This window comes from Hoplias malabaricus, chromosome 13 (assembly GCF_029633855.1).
Source record: "Hoplias malabaricus isolate fHopMal1 chromosome 13, fHopMal1.hap1, whole genome shotgun sequence".
NCBI lineage: Eukaryota > Metazoa > Chordata > Actinopteri > Characiformes > Erythrinidae > Hoplias > Hoplias malabaricus.
In genome coordinates, this window is record NC_089812.1 from 32,207,503 (window position 1) to 32,232,343 (window position 24,841).

General features: G+C 38.1%; 1 protein-coding gene across 1 annotated transcript; it reads right to left on the minus strand.

Moving 5' to 3' along the window:
• Positions 1-575: 575 nt before the first annotated feature.
• LOC136664488 (myosin heavy chain, fast skeletal muscle-like) lies at positions 576-24,534 on the minus strand. The gene is made up of 39 exons (XM_066641671.1): positions 24,331-24,534; positions 23,398-23,541; positions 23,047-23,203; positions 21,804-21,831; positions 21,426-21,534; positions 21,246-21,338; positions 21,095-21,158; positions 19,967-20,065; positions 19,761-19,864; positions 19,542-19,680; positions 19,137-19,255; positions 18,892-19,041; positions 18,520-18,690; positions 18,134-18,440; positions 17,396-17,469; positions 17,214-17,301; positions 16,987-17,104; positions 16,785-16,908; positions 14,748-14,884; positions 14,379-14,634; positions 12,564-12,806; positions 12,273-12,449; positions 12,044-12,189; positions 11,870-11,960; positions 11,393-11,782; positions 11,180-11,306; positions 10,295-10,413; positions 10,031-10,227; positions 9,764-9,947; positions 9,474-9,639; positions 8,982-9,106; positions 8,577-8,885; positions 8,288-8,491; positions 8,054-8,179; positions 7,785-7,955; positions 5,927-6,031; positions 5,576-5,671; positions 5,339-5,473; positions 576-683 (listed from the first exon to the last, which is right to left on the minus strand). The coding sequence occupies exons 1-39, from the start codon at positions 24,532-24,534 to the stop codon at positions 576-578; spliced, it is 5,904 nt and encodes a 1,967-aa protein (XP_066497768.1).
• Between the last annotated feature and the right edge of the window lie 307 nt (positions 24,535-24,841).

Here is a 24,841-nt window from a genome sequence, read left to right on the forward strand (position 1 = left end):
CATCTCAAAGACTTACCTTTTGTATAAGTTAGAGAATTAGAGAATGAACTGGAGTCGGAGCAAAAGAGTGGCAAAGCCATCCGGAAATACGAGAGGAGAGTAACACAAACCTGGTAGCTGAGCTCCTTTAAAGTAAATGACCAAATCATTAAACTATAGATATTTCGATTATGGCATCAAGTGATGTTGCCTTCCCTGAAGCACAGTAGTGTGATTCCTATGGTTGGGAATTCCTAGGAGAATATTCTTAAGACTGTAGCATTCATTTATACACTGTAGTAATGTTTTTAACTTGATTAATACTGTAAATTGGTCTCAATTGCCATACATTGTCTAAAAATGTATATCTAACCAAATGCATATACATGTTGTTATGATTAGAGGCTGAGGAAGAAAAGAAAAATGCTAACAGGCTGCAAGATCTGGTGAACAAGCTTCAGATTAAAATGAAATCCTACAAGAGGCAGGCAGAAGAAGCAGTGGGTGAAATTCCATATTACGGTGAATATACCGCTGTCACCATTATAAGTGCAATACACAGTGGCCTATAGGAGCTAAGTGCAAGCCCATTTGCTTTACAGGATGAACAGGCCAACATTCACCTGACCCGCTGTAGGAAAGTCCAGCATGAGCTGGAACAGGCTGAAGAAAGGGCAGATATTGCCGAGTCCCAGGTCAACAAACTGAGAGCCAGAAGCAGAGACTTTATTGTCAAGGTTAGTGTAACATTTTCTCTAGAAGACAAACATTTCTGAATGTTTTGATCAGTGTTTTTAAGGTGGGTGAGCAAAAATGCATACCTTCCCCCATTTCCCAGCCTTATTTTCTGCAGATGGCCAGAAGGAGCACACCTTATATGCATGTCACCTGTTCCTGATAAAGAAATGACAGAGAATGGAGATTTGCAAATGTTTAGCTTTAACCCTCGTGTGTAAAATGGTATTAATATAGCAACAGGACTCTGGGGATGGTGATTATCTGAGGCAACTTTTTTTTTGTTATTCTCAAATTAAACAGGGCCAAGAGGGTCAAGCAGTAAGGCCCTTCTTGAGATCCAAAAGACACAGCAAGTGAAAGTTTGTGTGTTTGAGTAATTTAGGTTATTGTTGACTAAATTCCCCATGTGTATTCTGTATGTTGAAACCCAACCATTTAAAGACATATTCATTAGGTTACAACATGCTCTACAGAAATATGTCCTCATAATGTGTTGTTTCAACTGTTCTGTGAGGTCACCCTTCATTTATTTAATATCCAGTCAAAGTGGCGATTTAGTACAAGTTGTTCCTATTTCAGGAGGCATATCCAAAGCAGTCAACTTGCAATTAGAAAAATAAAGGACGTTTTTGCTGTAGTTTCTCTCTGTGTATTAGTAGTTGCCACTTCCACTCATCAGTGGGATGTGAGGTAGCACTGATGGGGAGGAGATGTATTTATCTATCCTCCCATTGCAGGACAACTTGAGAATCATAGCGTTGGTGTTTTCCGAAAAATTTGCTGACCTGTGCCAATGGTGATGTTACTTAAATCACCGAATGTGGGATGGGATATATGTAATCAAATATGGTTAATATTTTGAGGTTGTGAAATGATTTTTAATTTTGTGTGTATGTGAGGAAATTGCACGCATCTATCCCTGTGTACTTATCATTAGCATTTACAGGAATATTTTCAACATTGAGGTTGAAACGGGCACACATTTCTGTAGAAATACAAAACTCAGTTTTTATGCTAGAGGTGACTAGCCAATCAGCATTCTGCCCACCCACAAAAGAATCAACACACTGATAATCCAGTCAGTGAACAAAGATTGTAAAATGGCAAAAAACAAAACAAAAAACATTCATGTACTGTTTACTTTTATCTTTTCTGTTTTCAGAAACCAGATAGTTTTTTTCCATTTTTCTTTTTAAAAACGAGAATCTGTGAACATTCAGATACGTACATGCAAATTTCTCACAAGCACACAAAAGATGATATGCAACTACAGGCTGCTGCTACGGCCCGACCATAGCCAGTATATTTGGTCATTGATATATTGTGATATTTATGTTAATTGTAAGTGCACAGAGACAGGCCCTTGACAGTTAATTCAAAATGAAACAAATCCATATTTAATGTACTTCCCTCGATAGTGAATGAGACTGACCAAACAGATCATTTTGCTGAGAAAAAAATGTTCACTTTCGCCAAAACCTATTCCTTCTGTTACACACTTTAGGAAAAGAACCATTAAGGCCATCAGGCAGCAAAATCAGATGTTGATAATTGCATTTTCTTCATATGTAATATAACAAACAGTCAGAGACAATGAGAACAGAAGACATTTCCTCAGTAGTGCTTTCTCATATCTGTATTATGATAAAACCATGCATAATATCTCTTACAAATTCAATCAGATATCCACTACATTAAACCATCATAGCTTGTGTTGTAGTTGTTTTTAATTTATACTCTAAATTCTTTTGCAAATTTGTCACTGCCATTTCTGTTAGTCTCCACCCCTCCGTCACACAATGCTACTATGCTTGGTGGGTGAGGGAGTGAGAGAAGCACATACTTCATCTAAGTCATGTGAAGACAGTTGCCACTTCTTTTTGTACTGAATAGCCCAAAACGCTTGGAGGAAAATGCTAGCTGTCCCAATATGCAATTGGTGAGTGGAGAAATAGATACATCCTACCCACCCAGAGAGGCCAGTGGTTCTCTCTTGGACTTTCAGCCTCAAATGTCTGTGGCATTACAAGAGATCTTTTCATGGGCCGACATGTAGACAACTCTACCACTCAGAAGCAATATGTTTATTTATTTATTTATTTTTAATGAACCTTGAAACATTCAGTCAGCTGGTAATGGATTTATGCTGATTGAGGACAGTACTGAAAAATAAATGATATACAAGCTTTCAGAGTATTTAACAGTGGACAATAAGGCCATTTATAAACATTTATTCATTGTTCTTTCCAAAATGCCACTGTATTGTCTTTAGCACCATGCAAACATGTTCTAAGGATAGTCACAAAAATGAAATGAATCATCTGGTTTGCTGTGTAGCTTCATGCCATTTCTGCTATTAACATATAGACTACATTGTGCAGACAGTTTTATCCAGACAAACCAATTTATGATGTTTTTACCATCAAATGACTAATTTTATACTGATGTTTTGTTAAGTTTAGCAATTACAGAGTTACAGAAACAAATGTAGGTATATGTAAATCTATATATAATAGATATTATGCATGCACAAAAAAAAAAGCATTTAATTTATACACAGTGTAGTCTGTAAGTAATTGGGCAGTGATAAAATGTTTAATTGTTGTAACACTGTACACTAAGACATTGATTATGAGATGAATAAATAGAAATTTTCAGCTTTTAATGTCAGCGTCATATGTTTTACAGATTTTTTTTGAGTATGTATGTGTGTATGTGTGTGGTACAGTGGCGCAGCAGGTAGTGTCGCAGTCACACAGCTCCAGGGACCTGGAGGATGTGAGTTCAAGTCCTGCTCCGGGTGACTGTCTGTGAGGAGTTTGGTGTGTTCTCCCTGTGTCCCCATGGGTTTCCTCCGGGTACTCCAGTTTACTCCCACAGTCCAAAAAACACACATTGGTAGGTGGATTGGAGACTGAAAAAGTGTCCATAGGTGTGAGTGAATGTGTCGCCCTCTGAGGGACTGGGGTGGCCCTCCGGGGTGTGTTCCTGCCTTGCAACCAGTGATGTCAGGAGTGCTCTGGACCCACCGTGACCCTGAACTGGATAAGTGGTTACAGACAATGAATGAATGTGTGTAAGCTATATATGAATTAATATACCCTGTATTTCCAAAACTTTTTATTTAATAAGTGCTTTTCATCACTAATAAGAGGTGTTCAAATGTGCACCCACAACTCATATTATCTCCATAGAAAAACACTGACCAATAGAATAGTATGTCTTTGAGCAACTGCACATGAGCCTGAACAACTGCACTGAACAAGTTCACCATGCTTGATGCCAAGCATGGGATAGAGGAGTCTAAAGCACTTCATCCTTGGACTATGGAGCAGTGGAACTTAGATATCTGGTGTTACAGAGCACCATCCAATCCCTTCAGAACTAATCACCCACAAAATCCACACAGCAGTGTTCCAATAGCTTGTATAAACCTTTCCCAGAGGAGCAGAGGCTATAGCTGCAGCAAAAGGGAAAGACTCCCTTCATTTCATTTCAGACAAAAGAATTCAGCAGGCTAAAGAACATTCTTGACTAGATGAGTTAGTCAAATGACTGCTGTCACCACACTGACGCTGTATTTCATTTACCAAACACAGAAAATGTGTCACTGTTCAATTATTTACGGACCACTGTATTTATTTAACTGAATGCTCAGTATGTAGCAGAAAAAAAATACATCAAATTTCATCTTGAATTCACACTGCATCTTATTCCCCACTGTCCTTTCCCTAAATATAAAATGAAATAACATGAAAAAACATTATTTTTGGAAACACAGTTTGGATATTAACATGTGATCATTCAAAATGAATTATGACGTAAACAGTTAATACACAAACTTAGAGAGGAAAATCTCTAAAGCCTTATTCAGATGGGATTAGTTTTTTTCTGTTGAAGTGGGGTAATGTAATTATTACTAGGGAGTCTCAGTGATTTTAGTCCTGTCCATACTTTCCCACCACAGATTTATTGAAAGATTTCAGAGCCTTTTACCTGCTGTAAAACAATGAGTAACAATAACCCCAAGTTAAACTAATCTAGTGCAAATTCACATGCGTGTGAACATTCCATTATATCCCATGGAAGGAAAGATTTTTTTGTTTGTTTTATCATAAATGAGGATACTGGAGGAGGCACTTAGTAATGTAATGTACAGCACAAATCAGATGAGTCACTCACGTACGTGTGCACCACACTCAAATCCACAAGGTGACCTTAAGGATCACTCACAGGAGTGAAATTTTAGAAGCTATAAATGAGTTTCGTGCAGTAGCAGCCATAATAAGTGTGTGATGAATTCTGAGTGAGTGAAGTTTTTTTTTTTTTGCCATTTTCTGTTTTGAAAGAGTAGAAGATAATGTCGTTGAGGGCCGGAAATTTTTGTGCTGTTCCCAGAAAATAAGGATTGTTTAAAAACTCTAGAAAATGGAATAGCCACTGATGTCTTTATCTCTACCAAGATCCCTTACCCAGTGCAAATCCACCAGAAATGACATTACCCCAGCTTCCAACATTAAAAATGAATTCTATCTCAACATGGCTACATTTTTTCATGTTTACTGACACATTTAATTAGCCATTGATTTTTATGAACTGTATTAATGTATGAAGCACTCACCTTCGCTCCCATGTCACGGCTCTTTGCTCTCAACTTATTGACCTGAGACTCTGCAATGTCAGCTCTCTCCTGAGCCTCCTCCAACTCATGCTGTACTTTTCTAAACTTGGCCAAATGGGCATTGCCCTGTTCCTCCTGACAAAGAAACCAAAAGAACATTTATTATTAGTTCAACAGTATTACAGATAGCATTACATGTGTCTGAGAGTTGTTTGTTGGTGAGGATAATTAGCTCACAGCTTCTTCTGCTTGTCTCTTGTAGGCCTTGACCTTCAGCTGTAGCTTATCCACCAAATCCTGCAGTCTGATTATGTTCTTTTTGTCTTCCTCAGACTGTAAATGGGAAACAAAGAAACCATGAATCGAAAGAAAACTGCATTTATGGCCTGTAGATTTATGTTATGAATTGTATAAAATATTCAAACCCTTGGTGGGAATATTTGTTAAGTTGGCCATTAATGTTGTCTATATGTCTATATATAAATGAAATGTTTTATATTATAATTCATAGCATACTCATATAATTCCTTACAGTTTAAAGCTTATTGAAGTGAACACTGAATTCTAGGTGATGTTTCATAGAAGTACCTGATATGAAAGCTCCTTGATTCTGCGCTCAAACTTGCGCACACCTTTCACTGCTTCAGAGCCTTGCTTTTGCTCTTGTTCCAGCTCATTCTCCAGTTCCCTTACCTGAAAGTAATGCACAAGAATAAATGTTAATCATTCATTTCTAACAAGCTTTCATGCCCCAGAGATGAGAGTAGTGACCAAAAAAACATAACGGACATTACGCTGAGAACACTACTCAAAGCTTGGCTACATAAGTTTCATAGATGAGTCTAATCTGATATTTTTCATGGGCTTGCATCTCTACCAAGACTTTGCCAACCATACGTTCTTATGTCTGTCCTTAGTAAGACTTCTGAAATTCAACCACATCTGAACAGGTAAACTGAAACATGGAACACCATAATGGTCAGAACAGATTCCTCCAACATTAAGCATAAGCATAAGATGTTTTAACATGATAGAGAACAGCTAGTTACCCGATTTAACCTGCAGTTTTATGTTTTGGGTTAACAATATCAAAGGAGATGTAGCAATGGTAAAAATAAATAAATAAATATATTCTAAAATAAATAAATAAATAAATAATCCCTAAAGTTAAGTTATATATATTTTTTTCATCTTTAAAGTATCTAATCTTAGATTTCAGGTAATATATCTCAAATCTCAGTAAGGTTAACACAATCAATGTGGCTGTGTATCGTAAGCCAAAATTACTGAGTTTAATCTCACTGTCCAATTCTCAAATGATCTGATCTGATCTGATCTGATCTTATCCGCTTGATCCATTTCAGGGTTGCAGGGCCAAAAGGGCAAACAAAGAAGTCCAGACACCTCTGGCCCACACAACTTCCTCTAGTTCTCAGGCCAGCCGGGAGATATAATCCCTCCAGCAAGCACTGGGTCTACTCTCAGGCCTCCTTCAGGTTGGCCATGCTGGATATAACTCCATCAGGAGGAGTCCAGGAGGCATTCTTATCAGATGCTGAAATCACCTCACTTTTCACCTGTCAATGCAAAGGAGAAACATCTCTACTTCAAGTTCCTCCTTGATTTTAAAGCTCCACTTTTTAAAGCTGGTCATGGAGAGTGTGCCCAGAAACCTACTGGAGAAAACTAATTTCAGCAGCTTATGTCCACAGTCTCATAATTTCAATCATTATCCAGCGTTCATAACCCCAAGTGAGGGAAAGGACGTAGCTTGGCTGGTAAACTAAGAGTTTTGCTTTTGTTTTTCTCAAAAGATGATGAGTTCCAATACCTGCAAAGATTCTAAGTGGAAGAAGCCCTTACACCTCATCCACTCATGCAGTAACAGACCATAAACGTTAGTTAAACCATCTGAAATACTGTATAATTGAGACAAATTATGTTCAGAGAGGGTTTTATCTAAACTATGTTTGGCTAGGTGGCACGTTGGCGCAGCAGGTTAGTGTTGCAGTCACACAGCTCCAGGGACCTAGAGATTGTGGGTTCGATTCCCGCTCTGGGTGACTGTCTGTGAGGAGTTGGTGTGTTCTCCCTGTGTCCGCGTGGGTTTCCTCCAGGTGCTCTGGTTTCCTCCCACAGTCCAAAAACACACGTTGGTAGGTGGATTGGCGACTCAAAAGTGGCCGTGAGTCTGTTTGTTGCCCTGTGTAACAAAGGTGTATTCCTGCCTTGTGCCCAATGATTCCAGGTAGGCTCTGGACCCACCGTGACCCTGAATTGGATAAGCGCTTACAGATGATGGATGTTTGGAGCTGTTTACTTGAAACTATGTTGATATTTTTTTCCACAGTAAGTATAAATGTGCTGAAATGATATCATCAGCACAGGATCAGCAGGTCAGTCAGATCACAAAGAAACAGTTAAGAAATTCAGAGTATGCCAGTACCCTTGTTTCCAGTTTCTGGAGTTGCTTCTTTCCACCCTTCATGGCTAAGCTTTCAGCTTCATCCAGACGTTGCTGCAAGTCCTTGACAGTGGCTTCCAAGTTCTTCTTCATTCTCTCCAGATGAGCACTGGTATCCTGCTCCTTCTTCAGCTCCTCTGCCATCATAGCAGCCTTCCCATAAAAGTAAGGATACAGTTCAGACCTTTGGTACTGTTGGGTTTCAGATGACAAATCTGAGGTTGAGTAAAATAAATGAAAATATATTTTACATCAGTGATGGCCTTTTTGGCTTTGTCCTCAGCATTTCTGGCCTCCTGAACACTGTCCTCCAATTCACTCTGCATCAGAGTCAAGTCACCCTCCAGTTTTTTTCTGCTGTTTATCAGACTTGTGTTCTGACATATGGAAAACATGTATGGTGAAATTGAAAGCATTTTATAATCATTTGATAATGTCTTAGAGTAATAAATGCAATGTATATATATATATATATATATATATACCTGCGAGTGCAATAGTTGCACACGCTCAGTAGCATCAACCAGTTCCTGCTCAGCCAATTTGCGGCTTCTCTCAGTTTGTTCCAGCGTTGCCCTTATCTCCTCTATTTCAGCCTGCATCAAGGTACTCCTGCGCTCAGCCATGGCCACCTGCTCCTTCATGTCATCATTCTGCCTCAGTACTTCATCAAGATGCAGTTGGGCATCCTGGGGAAAAATTAATACTTAATAAATTGTCAGTTGTTTCTGGATAAACTTTGCTTGCACCAAATAAAATTTTAAATATCCAAACCTTCAATTGAGACTGAATGTTCCTAAGTTGTTTCTGGGCCTCAGCAGCTTGGCGGTTGGCATGACTCAGCTGAATCTCCATCTCATTGAGGTCACCCTCCATCTTCTTCTTTGACCTGAGGGCATCGTTCCTGCTCCTGACCTCAGAGTCCAAAGTGCTCTGCATGGAGTCTATGATCCTCTGGCTGTTCCTCTTCAGTTGCTCGATCTCCTCGTCCTTCTCAGCCAGCTTTCTGTCAACCTCACTTTTCACCTGATTCAGCTCCAACTGAACACGAAGTATCTTAGATTCCTCATGTTCCAGAGAGGCCTGAACAACAGTAAAAGAATACATTGGCCCTTACGTTTACCTTCGAATTTCAAAATGTGTTGAAGAGATAAAGCAATAGGAAGAAGCAGAAGAAACCTCAGCCTCCTCCAAAGCAGTCTGTATTTCTGATTTTTCTTGCTCTGCTTGCTTCTTTGACTTATCAAGCTCATGGATGATTTTCCCGGTCTCGCCCAGATGCTCAGAGAGGTCCATGATTTCCTCTATGTAAATCAAATATATATTTAAATGTGTGTGTGTGTGACACTTTATTGCAATGATACTAAGCATGAAGGGTGAAGGCTAGCTTCCTCTTAGACAGACACCAAACGCCACTAACATAACTTAAACTGAAACTAAATGCCACTAAGTAACTGGCATTTGTAATTGTTAGCTCTGTGACAATGGCATGAGATGGGGCCATCCTACCCACCAATCAATTAGGTTGTTTTTCCAGGCTTGCAAAAATAAGCCTGACATTTAGAAGATTATGCCATTCAGGAGACCCCTACATTTTAAAGATGTACAACTAAAACATTCTATCAACTACTAACAGTTGTATCTGAAGTCTACATTTTATAAAATCCTTACGTTGTAAGTTTTTATTTTCACGTTTCACTGTTTCCAAATGCTCCAAAGATTCTTCATAGGCATTCTTCATTTTGAAATTTTCTGTTCCTAATGAACGAACTTCTTTCATTGCTGCCTCAAGCTCTGCCTGGCTCTCTTCATATTTTTGTTTCCATTCCGCCAGGATCTACAAAGGAGGTAGTAATGTAAATGAAAAGATGTTTTATAATTGACGTGCATGTGCTTACATCTACGGAGATAAAACATGATCTGACTATTGCTCTGAGACTCAGATGTGAAATTTCTGATACCTTGTCAAAGTTCCTCTGTTTTTTATCCAGTGTGGAAGCAGCTGAATTTGCTCTTTCCAAGTCCATCATTAGGTCTTCCACCTCGCCTTGCAGTCTCTGCTTTGTTTTCTCCAGAGATGAGCACTTGGAATGAACTGCCTCAGCAGCTTCTTCTGCATCCTGAAGACGCTGGGCCAACTTCTTTCTGAGAACATTGAAATGCACATGTTATACATGCAGGTACAGTGTACAATAGGCCCTCAGTTTCAAGGTTACAGAGAGCCTTACTTGGCCTCCTCAAGCTCCTCAGTGCGCTGGATAGCATCAGTTTCATATTTAGTTCTCCACTGAGCCACCTCACTGTTAGCCTTGGAAAGTCCACGCTGCAGCTCAGCTTTGGCCTCCTGCTCTTCCTCAAACTGTTCCCTCAGCAAGTCACAGTCATGACGAGCTGATTGCATCGCATGTGCTAGGGCATTCTTAGCCTATAATGTATGTTGAGATTAACAGAGAGAAACCATCCTTCAAAGAATATGTATATGAATAACGTACCTTGATTTCTTCCTCATTCTGCCTTTTGAGCTCCTCATTTTGCTGAATGTATGTTTGTTTTCCTCTGGATAACTGAGACAACAGAGAGTCCTTCTCTTCAAGCTGACGTGCTATTTCACCTTAATAAAGGTATTAACAGGTTTCAATTCACCTTGATATTATTACTAACAGGCAGCAAAATATTTGGATAACAATTTTTTATTGGTAACATTGTCATTTTTCTCTCTGTGTGTGTGTTTTTAATGAATATCTTTAAATGATCTAGCAGAAGTTTTCATTTTGCACTTGGACCTTTAAAACTTGGAAAAAAAGAAAATGGCCTAATGAAATAAAAGAACAGTCCCTGCCCTTTTTGGTTACACATCATTTAAACTCAAAAGAGTTAGATAGCCAGACTTGCAATACTCTTGGCATATTAGCCATATCATTTCTCTCATATGAAATGTCATCGCTGTCCAAAGAAAAAGATGTATCTCCAAAGTAGTAACTTAACATGAGAAAGAAAAAACTTTCTTAACTTTCAAAAAACATTTTATTCCAAGTACTTCTGGAATAAAGCTTTACTCATGACATTTTCATACATTGTGAAGGGCAGCAGCTGTGTTCAGATAATGTAGTAATCTAAAATCCATAAAAATGGAAATACATGTTTTTTTTTTTTAGAAAGCCACTATATTTAATTTTAATGAATTTCTGAGGACAGTACGGCAAGTGAAACAAAGAGAAACTTGCCATTTTGAGGGTAAATGAAGCTTAAAAAAAGTACCTGTGAGTAACAGTAAGTATTTTTAATTCACCATAAACATAGTTTTAGGGACCCCTTGATTTTGATAATTGTCAAAGCTTTTTCCACTGTTGCGATCAAGAAGAATGGCTTGTTGTTACCGTTTTCTGTCTGAAATCGAGACCTCTGTGTGGTGAGATCATTAATGAGCCTCAGGTGCTCCTCCTCTTTGGTTTTCAGTTCACTTAGCTGGTCCTCCAGAGAGCGGCACAACTTCTCAAAGTTGACCTTTAAAACATTTCACTAATTGAAGATGTCCTTGTACTGTGCTTGTACTGTAAAATTAATGCAGCTAGTGTCTTATGATACAATACCTTTGCCTTTGCAATGGTCTCCATATTGCTGGACAGGTCATCCACTTCCAGTTTTAGCTCACTTTTCTCCTTCTCCAGCTTTTGCTTGATTCGTTGGAGGTTGTCGATTTGCTCTCCGAGTTCTGCCACGCTGTCTGCGTGTTTCTTACGCAGTGCAGCCGAAGTGGCCTCGTGATGCAGGGTGGACTCTTCGAGGTCACGCCTCAACTTCTGAAACTCTCCCTCACGTTTCTTGTTCATCTCTATTTGAGCTGCAGTGGCTCCACCAGCTTCCTCCAGCCTCTCACTGATCTCCTCAAGTTCCCTGGAGAGATCAGCTCTTTGCTTCTCCACCCTGCCTCTGGCAGTACGCTCAGCCTCAATCTCCTCTTCAAGCTCTTCTATTCGAGCCTTGTGAATGGGTAAACAATTTGACAAGTGCACTTTGTAGCGTTTTGTGGATTTTAATGGATTCATTCATGAGTTTGTTAGTGTTACCTGAAGTTCTTTCAGTTTCTTCTGCAGTTGAGCACTCACAGATTTTTCATCTTCAATTTTACCCTGCAGTTGAGTCACTTCAAAATCTTGTCTATTCATAAAGTATAAGAAAGATTAAGACAGTGAAATATGGCTTTGAAATTATTGCAAGGTGAACATTTGCAAGACCATTACTTCTTAAGTTTCTCATCCAGCTTCTGCTTCTCATTCTCCAGGTCCATAATGCACTCCTGGGACAGTTTCAGATCACCTTCAAGCCTCCTTTTGGCTCTCTCAAGGTCCATTCTAACTTTTTTCTCCTGCTCCAGAGATCCCTCCAGCTAAATTCAGTAGATGAGTTTCTTATTATATTTATTATATACATTTAAATGCTAGATAAAAATGACATTTAAGGGCTACTTACATCATCAAGTTGTTGCTCTAGCTTTGCCTTAGCTTTGGTGAGAGCGTTAACTTTGTCTTCCTCACCTTGGAGGTCATCCAGCAGTTGCTGATGTGCTTCTTGTAGAGCTTTCTTTTCTTTATTCAGCTTAGAAATGTTCTCATCCTGGGAGACTATCTCCTCAGTGAGGTTTTTCACCTAAAATATATGAATACCAATACCAACTTTATGCAAATGAACATGATGATGCTGCAATTTTAAGTAAAACCATTTAATCCTATGTTTGATTTGAGCAAAAATAAGAACACACACTTTGTTCTCCATGGCGTGCTTCTCTTTCTCTACTTTGGCCAAAGTGAGCTCAAGGTCATCAATGTCTTTTTTCAGCTCAGAACATTCGTCCTCCAGTTTCCTCTTCTTGGCTGTGAGCTCAGCATTAATCTCTTCTTCATCCTCCAGCCGTTCAGTGGTCTCCTTCAGTTTGGCTTCCAGCTGGATCTTTCTTTTGATCAGTCCCTCACATCTCTCCTCTGCATCCATCAGATTATCTGCTTCCTTAAGGATAATATGGGGTGACAGTTATCATTCATTTTGGTCTTCAGCAATACATTTTATATACATTTCATTAATGGAAACTTTACTTTCAAAAAATTTACTCTGTTTGTGTATAAGAGTGTTGCCGTCACACAGCTCCAGGGACCTGGAGGTTGTGGGTTCGAGCCCCGCTAGGGGTGGGTTTCCTCTGGGTGCTCCGGTTTCCTCCCACAGTCCAAAACACATGTTGGTAGGTGGATTGGCGACTCAAGTGTCCATAGGTGTGAATGTTTGAGTAAATGTGTGAGTGTGTGTCGCCCTGTGAAGTACTGGTGCCCCCTCCAGGGTGAGTTCCCACCTTGCGCCCAGTGATTCCAGGTAGGCTTCGGACCCACTACGACCCTGAACTGGATAAGCGGTTAAAGATAATGAATGAATGAATGAATGAATGTTTGTGTATATATAAATAGCAATAGCATTTATGATAGTCTTGCATTGCTAGACCCACTAGGGAGAGTCTAGTACCTTTCGCTTCTTATTGTGGCCAAGAACCACCTACTGCAGGAAAAGGCAATTTGACTGACATGGAAAAGGACCAACCAGAAGTCTGCTATTGTGACATGATGGACCAAGGCCAGAGCAAGTACAAAACCATTACATGGAAGTGTGTATAAACAGATGTACAGAATGCAATTGGCAGAATCCTGACAGTGAGGTTAGCTGAACACACTGAAACTAGCAGACTCCCCGTCCTCTTGTGGGTGGAGAATCTGTGGCTGAGAATACATTTATGCTGAAATACTTTCCATATAAAAATGAAAGGGAATATTGACTGATTTTAAAATTATCTACAATTATTACTTTGTTAAAAAGTAAAATGGTTTTGAATATTGATTTAATGTAAAATGCTTTGTACCAGAAAAAGTTAGAGTTGTTTAATGTAGTTGTCACAATGTGACAGAATCCATGTCGAAGTAATCGAAGTTAAGCTTCTAGAAGCTACTTAGCAGAAACTAAGTACATGAATTGCACACAAAGGCAATATTTTATGATTGATTTGGATACAAACTTATGGTACAAATATTTTTTTTAAAAAGGCAAAAAAAGTCCCCAAACAATATCTTTCTTCAGATTTACTTCTATGATACCGTAATCAGCAGTTGTTTTAGTAGTTGATAGTCATTTACTTGTGGTTTCTGCCACCACCGTTGTAATAAAATAACAGTTGGTATGTTCCTTCACAATGCTTCACTAATATCAATGACTGAATTATGCAATAATTTTAGTAAAGCAGGAAAAGAAGCTCACTGAATGCATTTGGTGTGTAATTCTATATGAATAAAATATATCTACAAAGTTATTGTCTAAATATTATTAATCTGAATGAAAAAGTTGATTTAAAAAGTTAATATTTCATTTATTCATTCATTGTCTGTAAGCACTTCTCAGGGTCATGGGGGAGAATTAAAATAGCCACTCTATCTACCAACATGAGTTTTTGGACTGTGGCAGGAAAATTTTAAATTCTGCATGCATTTTATTCAAGTAAAGTCAATTATTTTTATTATTCTATTTCTTGCCTTTGAAACTTACTGCCTGAACTTGAAGGAGTAGATCATTCTTCTCCTGTACAATGGACACAATTTTCTCCTCTAACTCTTTCCTTCGGCTTTCTGATTTAGCCAAGTCCTCCTTGCATTTGGCAAAGTCCAGTTTCATCTGGGCCATCTCTTTCTCAGACTCGGCACTCTTCAGGAGAGGCTTGATCTTAAAATACAGCTTCATCCATGGCCAGTGTTTCACATTCATAAAAGCACGAATGTTGTACTGGATTGTATAGATAGCTTCCCTTAAAAAAAAAAAGTAATGTTGTAATCAATATTCCCAGAGAGTACTATTCACTACTGCACTATTAAAAAGACCTTTTTTGTATGGATTACAGAAGAGATTGTAAAGTGTTACCTTCGGGCTAACATCTTTTGGTATTCTATTCTTACAAGGTATCCACGACATACTGCTTGAGTGCTGGTAACAACTTGAGCCAGACGCTCATCTCTCATCTCCTCCAGAACCCCCAGGAGACCTGCTTTAAAGAAAACCTACAGAAAGAAAAGCACAGCTCTTTCAACTTCTGGCGTTCATGCTTTTAAAAAGCCATATATCAAAAACATGTGTATCTGAATTATTACTGTATGATACAGAGAATGTAATACTGGCCTACAGTTTACAAACCTATATTAAACAAAGCCTTTTGAAGCATATTTTTATGTTAATGTTTACTGGCACTAAAATATAGAACACTGTGAATTTGAAGGAAGTAATAGATGTTCTATCCCTACACTGAACTTTATAATTCCAAGTCAAAACCTATACATGTGAAATATTGATGAAACGTACATTCCCCCAATATCATGTATAAACTACAGCAAGATTAATATCTTTTTTGGGTTCTTTCTTCATATTAATTCCACTGATTTTTGCATGATTCAATTTATGAGGTGTAAATTATACATTTATAATTTATTAATACAATTATTTTCCAACTGAAAACACACTTTGTATCTCTCTCTCTGTCATTTTGTCATATGTCCTTTTGTCATAAATCTATCATAAAACAAGGCAAAGGCAAAATATAAATAACGATCTAAAGGAACATGAAACAACTTCCCATCAAACAGTTTTTAGGGACATAAAACTTAGCAAATGTTGGCTTCATTCACCATGAGCATAAATACTTTTCACATGTATGTTTCTTTAAAATGGTTTACTTTATATCTGAATGATGTTGTTTACAAACATTTAATTATGTAAATATTTAGAAAAATCAAGAAATCAGAAATTCTACTTTTATTTTTACAATTATTTTTATTTATTTACATTTATCCATAAAAGCCATAGTCCTTTATATTAAATACATTTTTAATACATTATAATCATACACATACAAGATAAGATGTAAAATATCCCATGCCAATCCATTAGAGCTTCACAGAGGGCCCACCCCACTCTCTTTTACCGGCATCCACATAATTTCTATTTATTCCAATCCTACAGCTACACCCTAAGGTTGCTGTGGCCATTTATGAACCGATCAGCAACCAGATACCCTTAACACCTATGGTTACTCATTGAGCCCATCACCCACTGTATCACTAGCTCTTCACAGGGGTCATCAGGTAGTGATCTCCCCTCCTCAGTGTTTTGCTGAATTAAGCCCACAACACCTCCAGAAGGCTCAACAGTGAAGTCTGGCGTCCCAGACCCACCCCACTCCAAAATAGCTTTACAGTACTACCTTACCCTTAAGTATCAACAACTGTAAATCCACACTGGCCTCCCTGGTGACTGTAACTAGCCCCACTGGCACCATTAATGCATGCTCAGTGCCACCAGTTCCATGTGATCTTTACAAGCTTTCTCACCAATCACCACAATAGCACCTCTACAGTGCATTTCCTCAACTAGTCTGTGTTCTCCTTATCCACAGCCAGACCTTTCAGCTGTTTCTGATAACTCTTTCACAACTGCTCTTAGTTTCCGGCCCCTGATGCCGAACTGCACAAGCAGGGATGTGGAAGACTTGGCTACAAATCCCCTAACAACTATCTTCACCGGTCTAACATGAGCCTGCCACCCATGTTCCCTCACCTCAGCCGCCAAGTCTGCATACTTAACCTTCTTCCTTTCGAATGCTTTGTCTACAGCATCCTCAAATGGAACTGTTAACTCTATGAAATAAACTATCCATTTACTTTCAGAGTACAACACCATATCTGGCCTCAGTGTAGTTAATGCAATGCACTCTGGGACCTGCAGTTTTTTTTTACCTATGTCCACCAACAACTTCCAATCTTGTGCTTCACCCCAGTTACCAATATTTATAGCCTGTGCACACTCTCGAATACGTTCACCCTCAGGCATAAACCTAATCACTTCCTTACTGCAACCACTCATTAATGCAATTACCTCTAACATATTTTATACAAATACAAAGAGTACCTTGGTGTGTCCAAATTTGTACTGAGTATGATCTATGTCAATAGAGCCCAGGAGTTTCTCTGCAGCCTTCTTGTTGTCCATGAACTGTCTCTCAGGGACAGCACTGGGATTTAGGATCCTGTACCTAAAGAATAGGACAGACAGTGATGACTCTCATTCAGCACATCCCGCCAGAGATAAGTGTTGTATTGATTCCATTTACCTCTGTTTAAAATCCCCATAGAGGATCCTGCTGGGAAAGCCTTTCCTACAGATTCTGATACCTTCTAATACACCATTACAACGTAGTTGGTGAATAACCAGATGGTTTTCCATCACACCTGTTTCCGATGACATACGAAGGTTGGGAAATAAGGGCAAATCAAAAGAGCAAAATAAATTCATGCCTAATTATTATTTCTCAAAGATCTCATGCTTTGATAACTTCACCTGGGGTTTTGGATTCATTTGGAATCAAACACCTAACAAAATGAGGATGAGTGGTTCTAAGATTAGACATCAGCTTGTTCAGGTTTTCCTGTGAATAGAGAATGATGTATCATTCATAACATTCTGTTGCAGAAGGATAAATATTTATGAGCTGTGTATGAATAGATCAATGCCACACAAACCCTGAAAAGAGCAGAGACAGTCTGGAAAGATGCTCCTTTCTTTTTGCCTCCTTTCTTGCCACTGCCACTTGAGTCTGATACAAACAAAAATCAGAGAAGCAGAGAGACAAAGCATGTAAACATGCCTGCTTGCTTCCTACAGCAGTGCAGCAAAGGTCCCTAATCTGAAAATGTGTGTTGAAAATTTTCAGAAGTCTTTCATGGACTTATCTTCTTATACTCTTTTAAGTCTAGAGCGAGAATGTTAACAAAAAGGGAGAGAAATCAGACATCACCCGTACAGTGTACAATACATGTATTTGACTCACAGATGAAACACAAATGTTTTAGCACTTAGGAATGCCCAAGTTCTGAAATATTTGTGTCTTTTTTGTTTTGATATCTTTCCCATTTGGTTTGTTCCGTACGGTCTGAGCATGTGAAAAATATTTAGAATGGAAGCCTGGTCTTTTTTTTAGAACATAAACTGTACAATACCTCGATGTCAGTGTAATCTATTGTACTATGTGTTTAAAAAACCTGGCCCTACATGTGGTGCGCAGAATTTGCGTGATCATCCAGTTTAAGGGCCTGCAAACTCTGGCTTATTAATGAATGCAATTTAATGTAATGTTTACAGTACGCACTGTGAAGGACTGTGAGAAAGAACAAAAACTTGGATGGTTACTGAATACAAAATAATGGGTAAGATTCAAGTCATCAGCTTGGATTGTTTTAGAGTGTAAAATACACACTTACCGTCTGTTCCAGAGTAATTTGCATACAGCAGTGCCAACAGTTTCACGGATGACTTCTGGTACAGCTGTACAACAGATTCGTTCAGAGGGTCTTTGTTCTTCTCCAGCCAGCCTGAGATGTTGTAGTCCACAGTGCCAGCATAATGCACCAAGGAGAAGTGTGCTTCAGGCTTTCCTTTCACAGGCTTGGGCTTTAAGAAGCAGTTGTTTTTCCCTAAGTGCTGATCATAGAGCTTGTTCTTGAAAGTGGCATCAGAGGACTTGGGAAACATACACTCTTCCTCGAGGATGGAGAAAAGGCCCATTGGCTAATTGACAAGAGCAGCTGGTCAAGATCTGTGTCTTTGACTTAAAATTACACATTAGAAACACAGAATCATACTATACCTTCTCAATAAGCTCAATGCAGGCAGCCAGGTCCATTCCAAAGTCTATGAACTCCCATTCGATTCCCTCTTTCTTGTACTCTTCTTGCTCCAGCACAAACATGTGGTGGTTAAAAAACTGTTGCAGTTTCTCATTGGTGAAGTTGATACACAGCTGCTCCAGTGTGTTGAACTAGATTATTAGGAAAGAAACATTGTGAGAAAAATTGAAATGATTAGTGTGACAAAGCATGAGAAAGCTCAAGGGCCAATCAAAATGATAAAGGGCCCATATAAAATTCTTGTCATCTTTGTTTTTAAGTAGTAGTTTGAGTAATTAAGTTGCAAGTGAATGTAATTTGCAATATTATTTTCAACAATATTAGAAACTTACATCAAAAATCTCAAACCCTGCAATATCAAGGACGCCAATAAAATGCTGCCTCTGTTGTTTAGTGTCTAGTTGCTGGTTTATACGAATGACCATCCACAAGAACATCTTCTCGTAGACAGACTTGGCAAGGGCACCAACTGAATTATACACCTAAGTCAATGCCAAAACAAACATATTAATATTGGTCTTGTTCATAGATCAGAGATTATTGAGTGTCAGGTTTAAAAAAAAAAAAATTATATTACTTGTTGCACATTCTGGCTCTTTGTGACAAATTCATTCCCCACTTTAACTCTGGGGTAACAAAGGTTCTTCAGGAGATCAGATGAGTTCAGGCCCATCAGGTAAGCAGCTTTATCTGCCTCTGTATATTGTATGAATTCAGAATATCACATCATTACATATTTATTCATAATTGAAATCTATAATCCTCTGTCCAAGACCACTCTTCATTAACTCAATTTCCATTCAAAACAGTCAATAAGTACAGGTTACTCAATGCTCACTGTCAGGAAATAAAAGTAGAAGCCTCGACAATTATATAGAACTTTTTTTCTCCCATATTCCTTAGCCTTCAGAGAAAGGCAAACATCTCTGACATTTGCATATTGCTGTGTATAACAAAAACAAGCTATGGATGGTGTATGTACCCTCAGTGCCATCAGGCTCTGCCTGTTCCTCGCGCTGCTTTTGCTTAAACTTCATGTTCCCATAGTGCATCACTGCTCCAGTCAGCTTGTAGATGCCCACTTTTTCATCAGATGTAAAACCCAGGATGTCAATGGCTTCCTGAAAAGCAAAAGATAGTGATCAATATACATGCTTAAATGAGTAGCGTCTAATTATTCCATCCACTTATCTTGACTGACATCAGTAGCCACCAGCTCATCAGCGTCGTCTATACTCTTCACACTAATCTCTCCTTGGCTGATGAAAGCAAAGTCGTATGGATTGGTGGTAATAAGTAGCATATCTGAAAGATAAGATAAGGACACATGTAAAGGTAATTATGTCTGCCTGACTGTTTTTGTGTGTGTGTGTGTGTGTATACTTGCGTGGAAGCTTAGGAGTCTACCTATGAGCTCTGGTTTCTTGTTGCAAGTCAGCTGATAGAATATATGATAACTTCTCTCAGCAACCAACTGAAACGTCACCCTGGACTTCTCGAGTAGGTCTGTGATTTACAACAAAACATAAAAGGAAATAAGTTATTTCTTATTCATAAAACATAACACATTGAAAATACACTTCCTTATTCATTAGTTATAGTTATATTTTACTGCAACTTATCATTTTCTTAGAAGCAGCTAACATATTAATGCAATTTTGTAATGCGGGACACAGGTAAACAATGAGGCAGAACATGCACTGAGGTACAACCACAGATTTAATAAGTCTGTATGAATAAATAAAAGGCTAGATATAAACAAGTTCAAACACATCAGGCAAGACAATAGAACTAAGAAAACTGGTCACACGGAGGACAAGAACAACAAGGAACTGCAACGCCAGACCAAGTTGTGACAGCTTAAATAACAACAACCAAAGAGATGAATCCGTGAGCTGTAGTCACATAACAGCTTAACGCCCATGGGTGAGGGGGCAGGGCTAAAACAGAAACAAGGGAGCCAGACAATAGAGAGACAAGGACAAACCAAGTAAACCACAAAACAACACAAAGAAACCCTGATATCTGACGATTTGTACATATACTGTGACTTTTCTCAATCTGCTCTATCCATCAATAAAACTGCTGACCCGAGAAGGCCAACAAAGTAATAGCTAGTCAATAATGGTTCTAAAGTGGTTTCTTTACTTTGATGCACAAGTTAGAAAATGTCTGACATATGTACTAATGCATGCAAATAATGACTGCTCAAGTGGGGATCCTGACCATTAAAGAAGACGGTGAAGGGGGGCTAACAATGTAAGCTGAGCCACAGATCAACAACGTGTACCTGCATGTTGGTAGAGCTGATAAAATGGTCAGTCAGTGTTAAAAAATAGAGCATGCAACTGTTTTTTGGTATAAACCCAACAGAAATAACAAATGAAAAATGATACACTAATTTTAACGGCTGTTTTGGCTCTAAATGTTGTCAATGAAAGGGAGGTCTTTGACTTCTCCAAGATGCTGTAATAAACTGGCAACTTATGATCATGTACAGTTTAAAACAGGGATAAAAAAAATCAAGACACTCACAAGTTTCAATATCTGCTGATGCCAGTTTCCCTGTGGTTCCAAAGTGGATCCTGATAAATTTACCCTGGGGAAAAATATGTGCTGGTGCTTTGAATGTCTATTTTTAGATGTAATGCATATCTGGAAAATTGCAAATTTTGTCTGAACTCACAAAGCGAGAGGAGTTATCATTCCTCACAGTTTTGGCATTCCCAAAAGCCTCCAGCAAAGGGTTGGCCTGGATGATTTGATCTTCCAGGGTGCCCTGAAATTAAGGAAAGATGACATTCACCTCATGAAAAAAGGGATGACACTTTATAACAATTATGACACCAACATGTCTAGTGTTTACCTTCATTTTGTTGAGAGACTCTTTCTTTTTGTCTCCAGACACTGCAATGGTTGCAAAGTACTGGATGACACGCTTAGTGTTCACAGTTTTCCCTGCACCAGATTCTCCACTGGAAAACAGAAACATTATTTTTTCCAGATTGTTGATATTAATACTTTTGTAATGTGATATCTTTAGTTATCTTTGTAATAACAGTATTGATTCATTTATTGATCATTTGAAACATTTCCTTCTTCACCCTTGCAAAAACAAACCCTACATATTACTGTTATAGCTTTACTGCTTTAAGACTTATTATTAATCACTAGTTAATTATAATAACAACTGTATAACAAGCCTATGATTCAAGGCCTTTAGAATAAATAAGTAGATTCTTACGTGATGAGAATGGACTGGTTCTCCCGATCTGCCAGACACAAAATTGAACACCATTTACAGACTGTGTAATGTATAATGCAGTAAAATATTTTGTATGATCATTTAAATTATGTGAACATTTACAAACCTCATTTCCAGAATTTTCTAAAAAAGTTGCAATAAAAACTGATCCCAAAAAAATCCCAAAAAACAATTTCAATCTTTTCACTGACAAAGCTAATTATATTGTGTAAATATAAAAATTATTGAATGTAATGCCTTAAATACACTTATAAAAGTTGGAACAGAGGCAAAATGCGACTGAAAATGTATTAATGTAACGCTCTTCTGGAAGGTTACACAATTACCAGTTCAACTGATACCAGGTGAGGTCATCAACACTGAGTATAAAACGAGTGTCCACCAAAGGCTTAGTTTTTGCAACCAAGGATCTGTCATGGTTAATCACTTTGTGCCAGACTTTAGTTCTTTCAGTTTTATCTGAATTAGTAATATTCATAGAAGTCATATGGGCCCAAAGTTCTCTTTGATGCACCAAACAACAATGGAAATATGTTCCTGTGGTCAAACCAGGCCAGTTTGGTTTTAGGAAACATGCTAAAAACTAAAAAGACCATCCCGATTGTTACCAATTAAAACTGGGTGTGTGGGTGTACATCAGTAGCCACGGCATGGGTGATCTGGAGATATGTGAGGGTCCCATTGATACAGAGGCTCTGGAATAGTTACAGCAGTGCAGTGTGTGTGCCTGATTGGTCTGCCTGCAGTCTAGATCTCTCTCCTACTGAAAATGTATTGTGCATCATGAAGAGTTGAATTAAACAACGGCATTGATTGGTCCTGTGGAGCAGATAAAGTCTGGTATAAAGCAAGAATGGGCCAAAGTTCTACTTACAAAAATGTGTATATTACATTTGCCAGTCATTAGTAAGTAAAAATAAATAAGGTGATGTGACCCACGGGTGAACATGCCAGTGTCCCAGCATTTTTGACTGTGATGCAGGCATCAATTTCTAAATGTGTTTATATTTAACAAACAGAAATAAGGTAGAATTAACAAAGATGTTTCTTTGTCTTTGTCACTGTTAAATAAAATTTCAAGTGTATTGATAAATACAAATTTTTGTTTGTTTTGTGTTTTAGGAAGTGTCCCAGCATTTCTGGAAATGGGTTTGAATTTAATAAAGATTTTATGATTTATTTATTTTTTTCTTTCTCAGAAGTAAGACCTGATAAATCATACCAGTAAGCATAAACTGATAGGCGTTATCAGACAGGGCAAAAATATGAGGAGGAACCTCCATTCGTTTTTTTCCCCTGTATGCAGCCACCACCTCTGGGTTGTAGACTGGGAGCCACTTATAGGGGTTTACAGTCACACAGAACAGCCCAGAATAGGTCTAAATGACAAGAGAAAAATTGCAAATAATCTGCATCAAAACAGCCCCATGTAAACATTATTACAAATGAATACCCTATTATGACCACTGACCTACATAATAGTCAATTTCACTAAATTATTTATACAGGATACTCTTCAACATAAAAGCAGTATTCAAACAGAACATGAAAGTGATATGAAATGTGTACTCACATATATCATCCATGCAGCATAGCGCTCTTTGAGATTAAACAGCACACATGGTTCATTAAGGTGTGTCATCATGGCCATGTCCTCAATCTTATCAAATTTTGGAGGGTTCATTGGGTAGACTTGGTCATCCCTGACAGTTACAGTCTGATCCAAAAAACAAAAAAAAAAACCCACTAGAAATCATCTGATTTCTTCATTAAAGTATGAAGTATTTTTTGTATTTTTAAATAATTTTATAATTGCTGGAAATATCAGTGTTAGGTACAAATGTGGTTAAAGTAAAAGTCCTATTCATCTCTAACCAGCCTCAAATGTGTCAAAGGAATTCAAACAAAATTCTAGGAGAGATCTTTATGCTCTTGACCTAATTTTGCCAACTCTGATTATCAACAATACAGAGCCCAATCTGTTTTAGTTGTGGAGTTCCTTATGGAGCTGGTTTATAAATCTCTCAGACACAGTTGAATATGTGAATATGCTACAAATCAATTGCACCTTATATCCTTTTGCTCTAGCTTTAGCTTTAGTTTGCAGAATTAATTTTGGGGATTTGGGGTGGAAATACGCAATTGCAAAAAACTGCAGATGCAGATAGTGACAATGTTTAACATTCAAAAGAACTTAAAAAGATCTTACTTATGAATGATTCAAAACAGCACAAGTATTCCATTCTTTCATTACTGATGCAGCAATAATCTGCCTTTCATGTAACTTAATGTAAAACTTAATCTAAAACTTAATGTAATATATCTTTAAAGTGCATTACTGCAGCTAAATACTGTGTTTCTAATCTTGTTCACACGAACATAGTGGATTTATATTTTTATTAAAACAGCACATTCATTGCTAAAATAAGTATAATAAAAATTGAAATTATGTTGATAATTCGATTAATGGGAAAATACAACACATACAAACAAGCTCTTGGCTTACCTTGCCATCTTGAGTGTCAGTAATGGCTTTGTCACCCTCTTTGCTCAGAAGGGTGCCCTTTACGTACAGCTCCTTCTCATCATACACAAAGCAGGCAGTTTTACTGTCGAAGGGCCGGTTCTGCTCCTCTACCCTCTCTTTCTCAGTTTTGCGCAGATACGGTGCGGCCTCTCCAAAGATGGCCATCTCAGCATCAGTGCTCATCCTCGACCTTTTCACTAAAGCTGCAGATCAGTGGCAAGAGTGGAAAAAACTTAAAGGTCAGCTGAGTTTTAGATGTAGTACTGCTAAGGAGTTTGTGTACTGCGATATTTACCTTTAGCCTTTCAGTAGATACTTGTAGAGATCACCTTTTGATATTAAACAATATACAATTCAGCCATACATTAAGTCAGTGCACTCAGAGCAATTCCATTCATTTTTCAGAATTTCTGCATAATTGAATTATTAACATGTAAGGTTAAACAGGTTGGTCTGATGTGAAATGTTTCATTGTAGAAAAACAGAATTA

Bases quoted from the DNA above. Each gene is read 5' to 3' on its own strand.
- LOC136664488 (XM_066641671.1), bottom strand. From the start codon at position 24,534: ATGAGCACTGATGCTGAGATGGCCATCTTTGGAGAGGCCGCACCGTAT. The intron at 19,865-19,966 runs GTAGACTCCTAA...CTTATCTTTCAG, and splicing joins CAAGAAACCAGAGCTCATAG to ATATGCTACTTATTACCACC. The intron at 19,256-19,541 runs GTACATACACCA...TACAATATACAG, and splicing joins AGAGCCTGATGGCACTGAGG to AGGCAGATAAAGCTGCTTAC.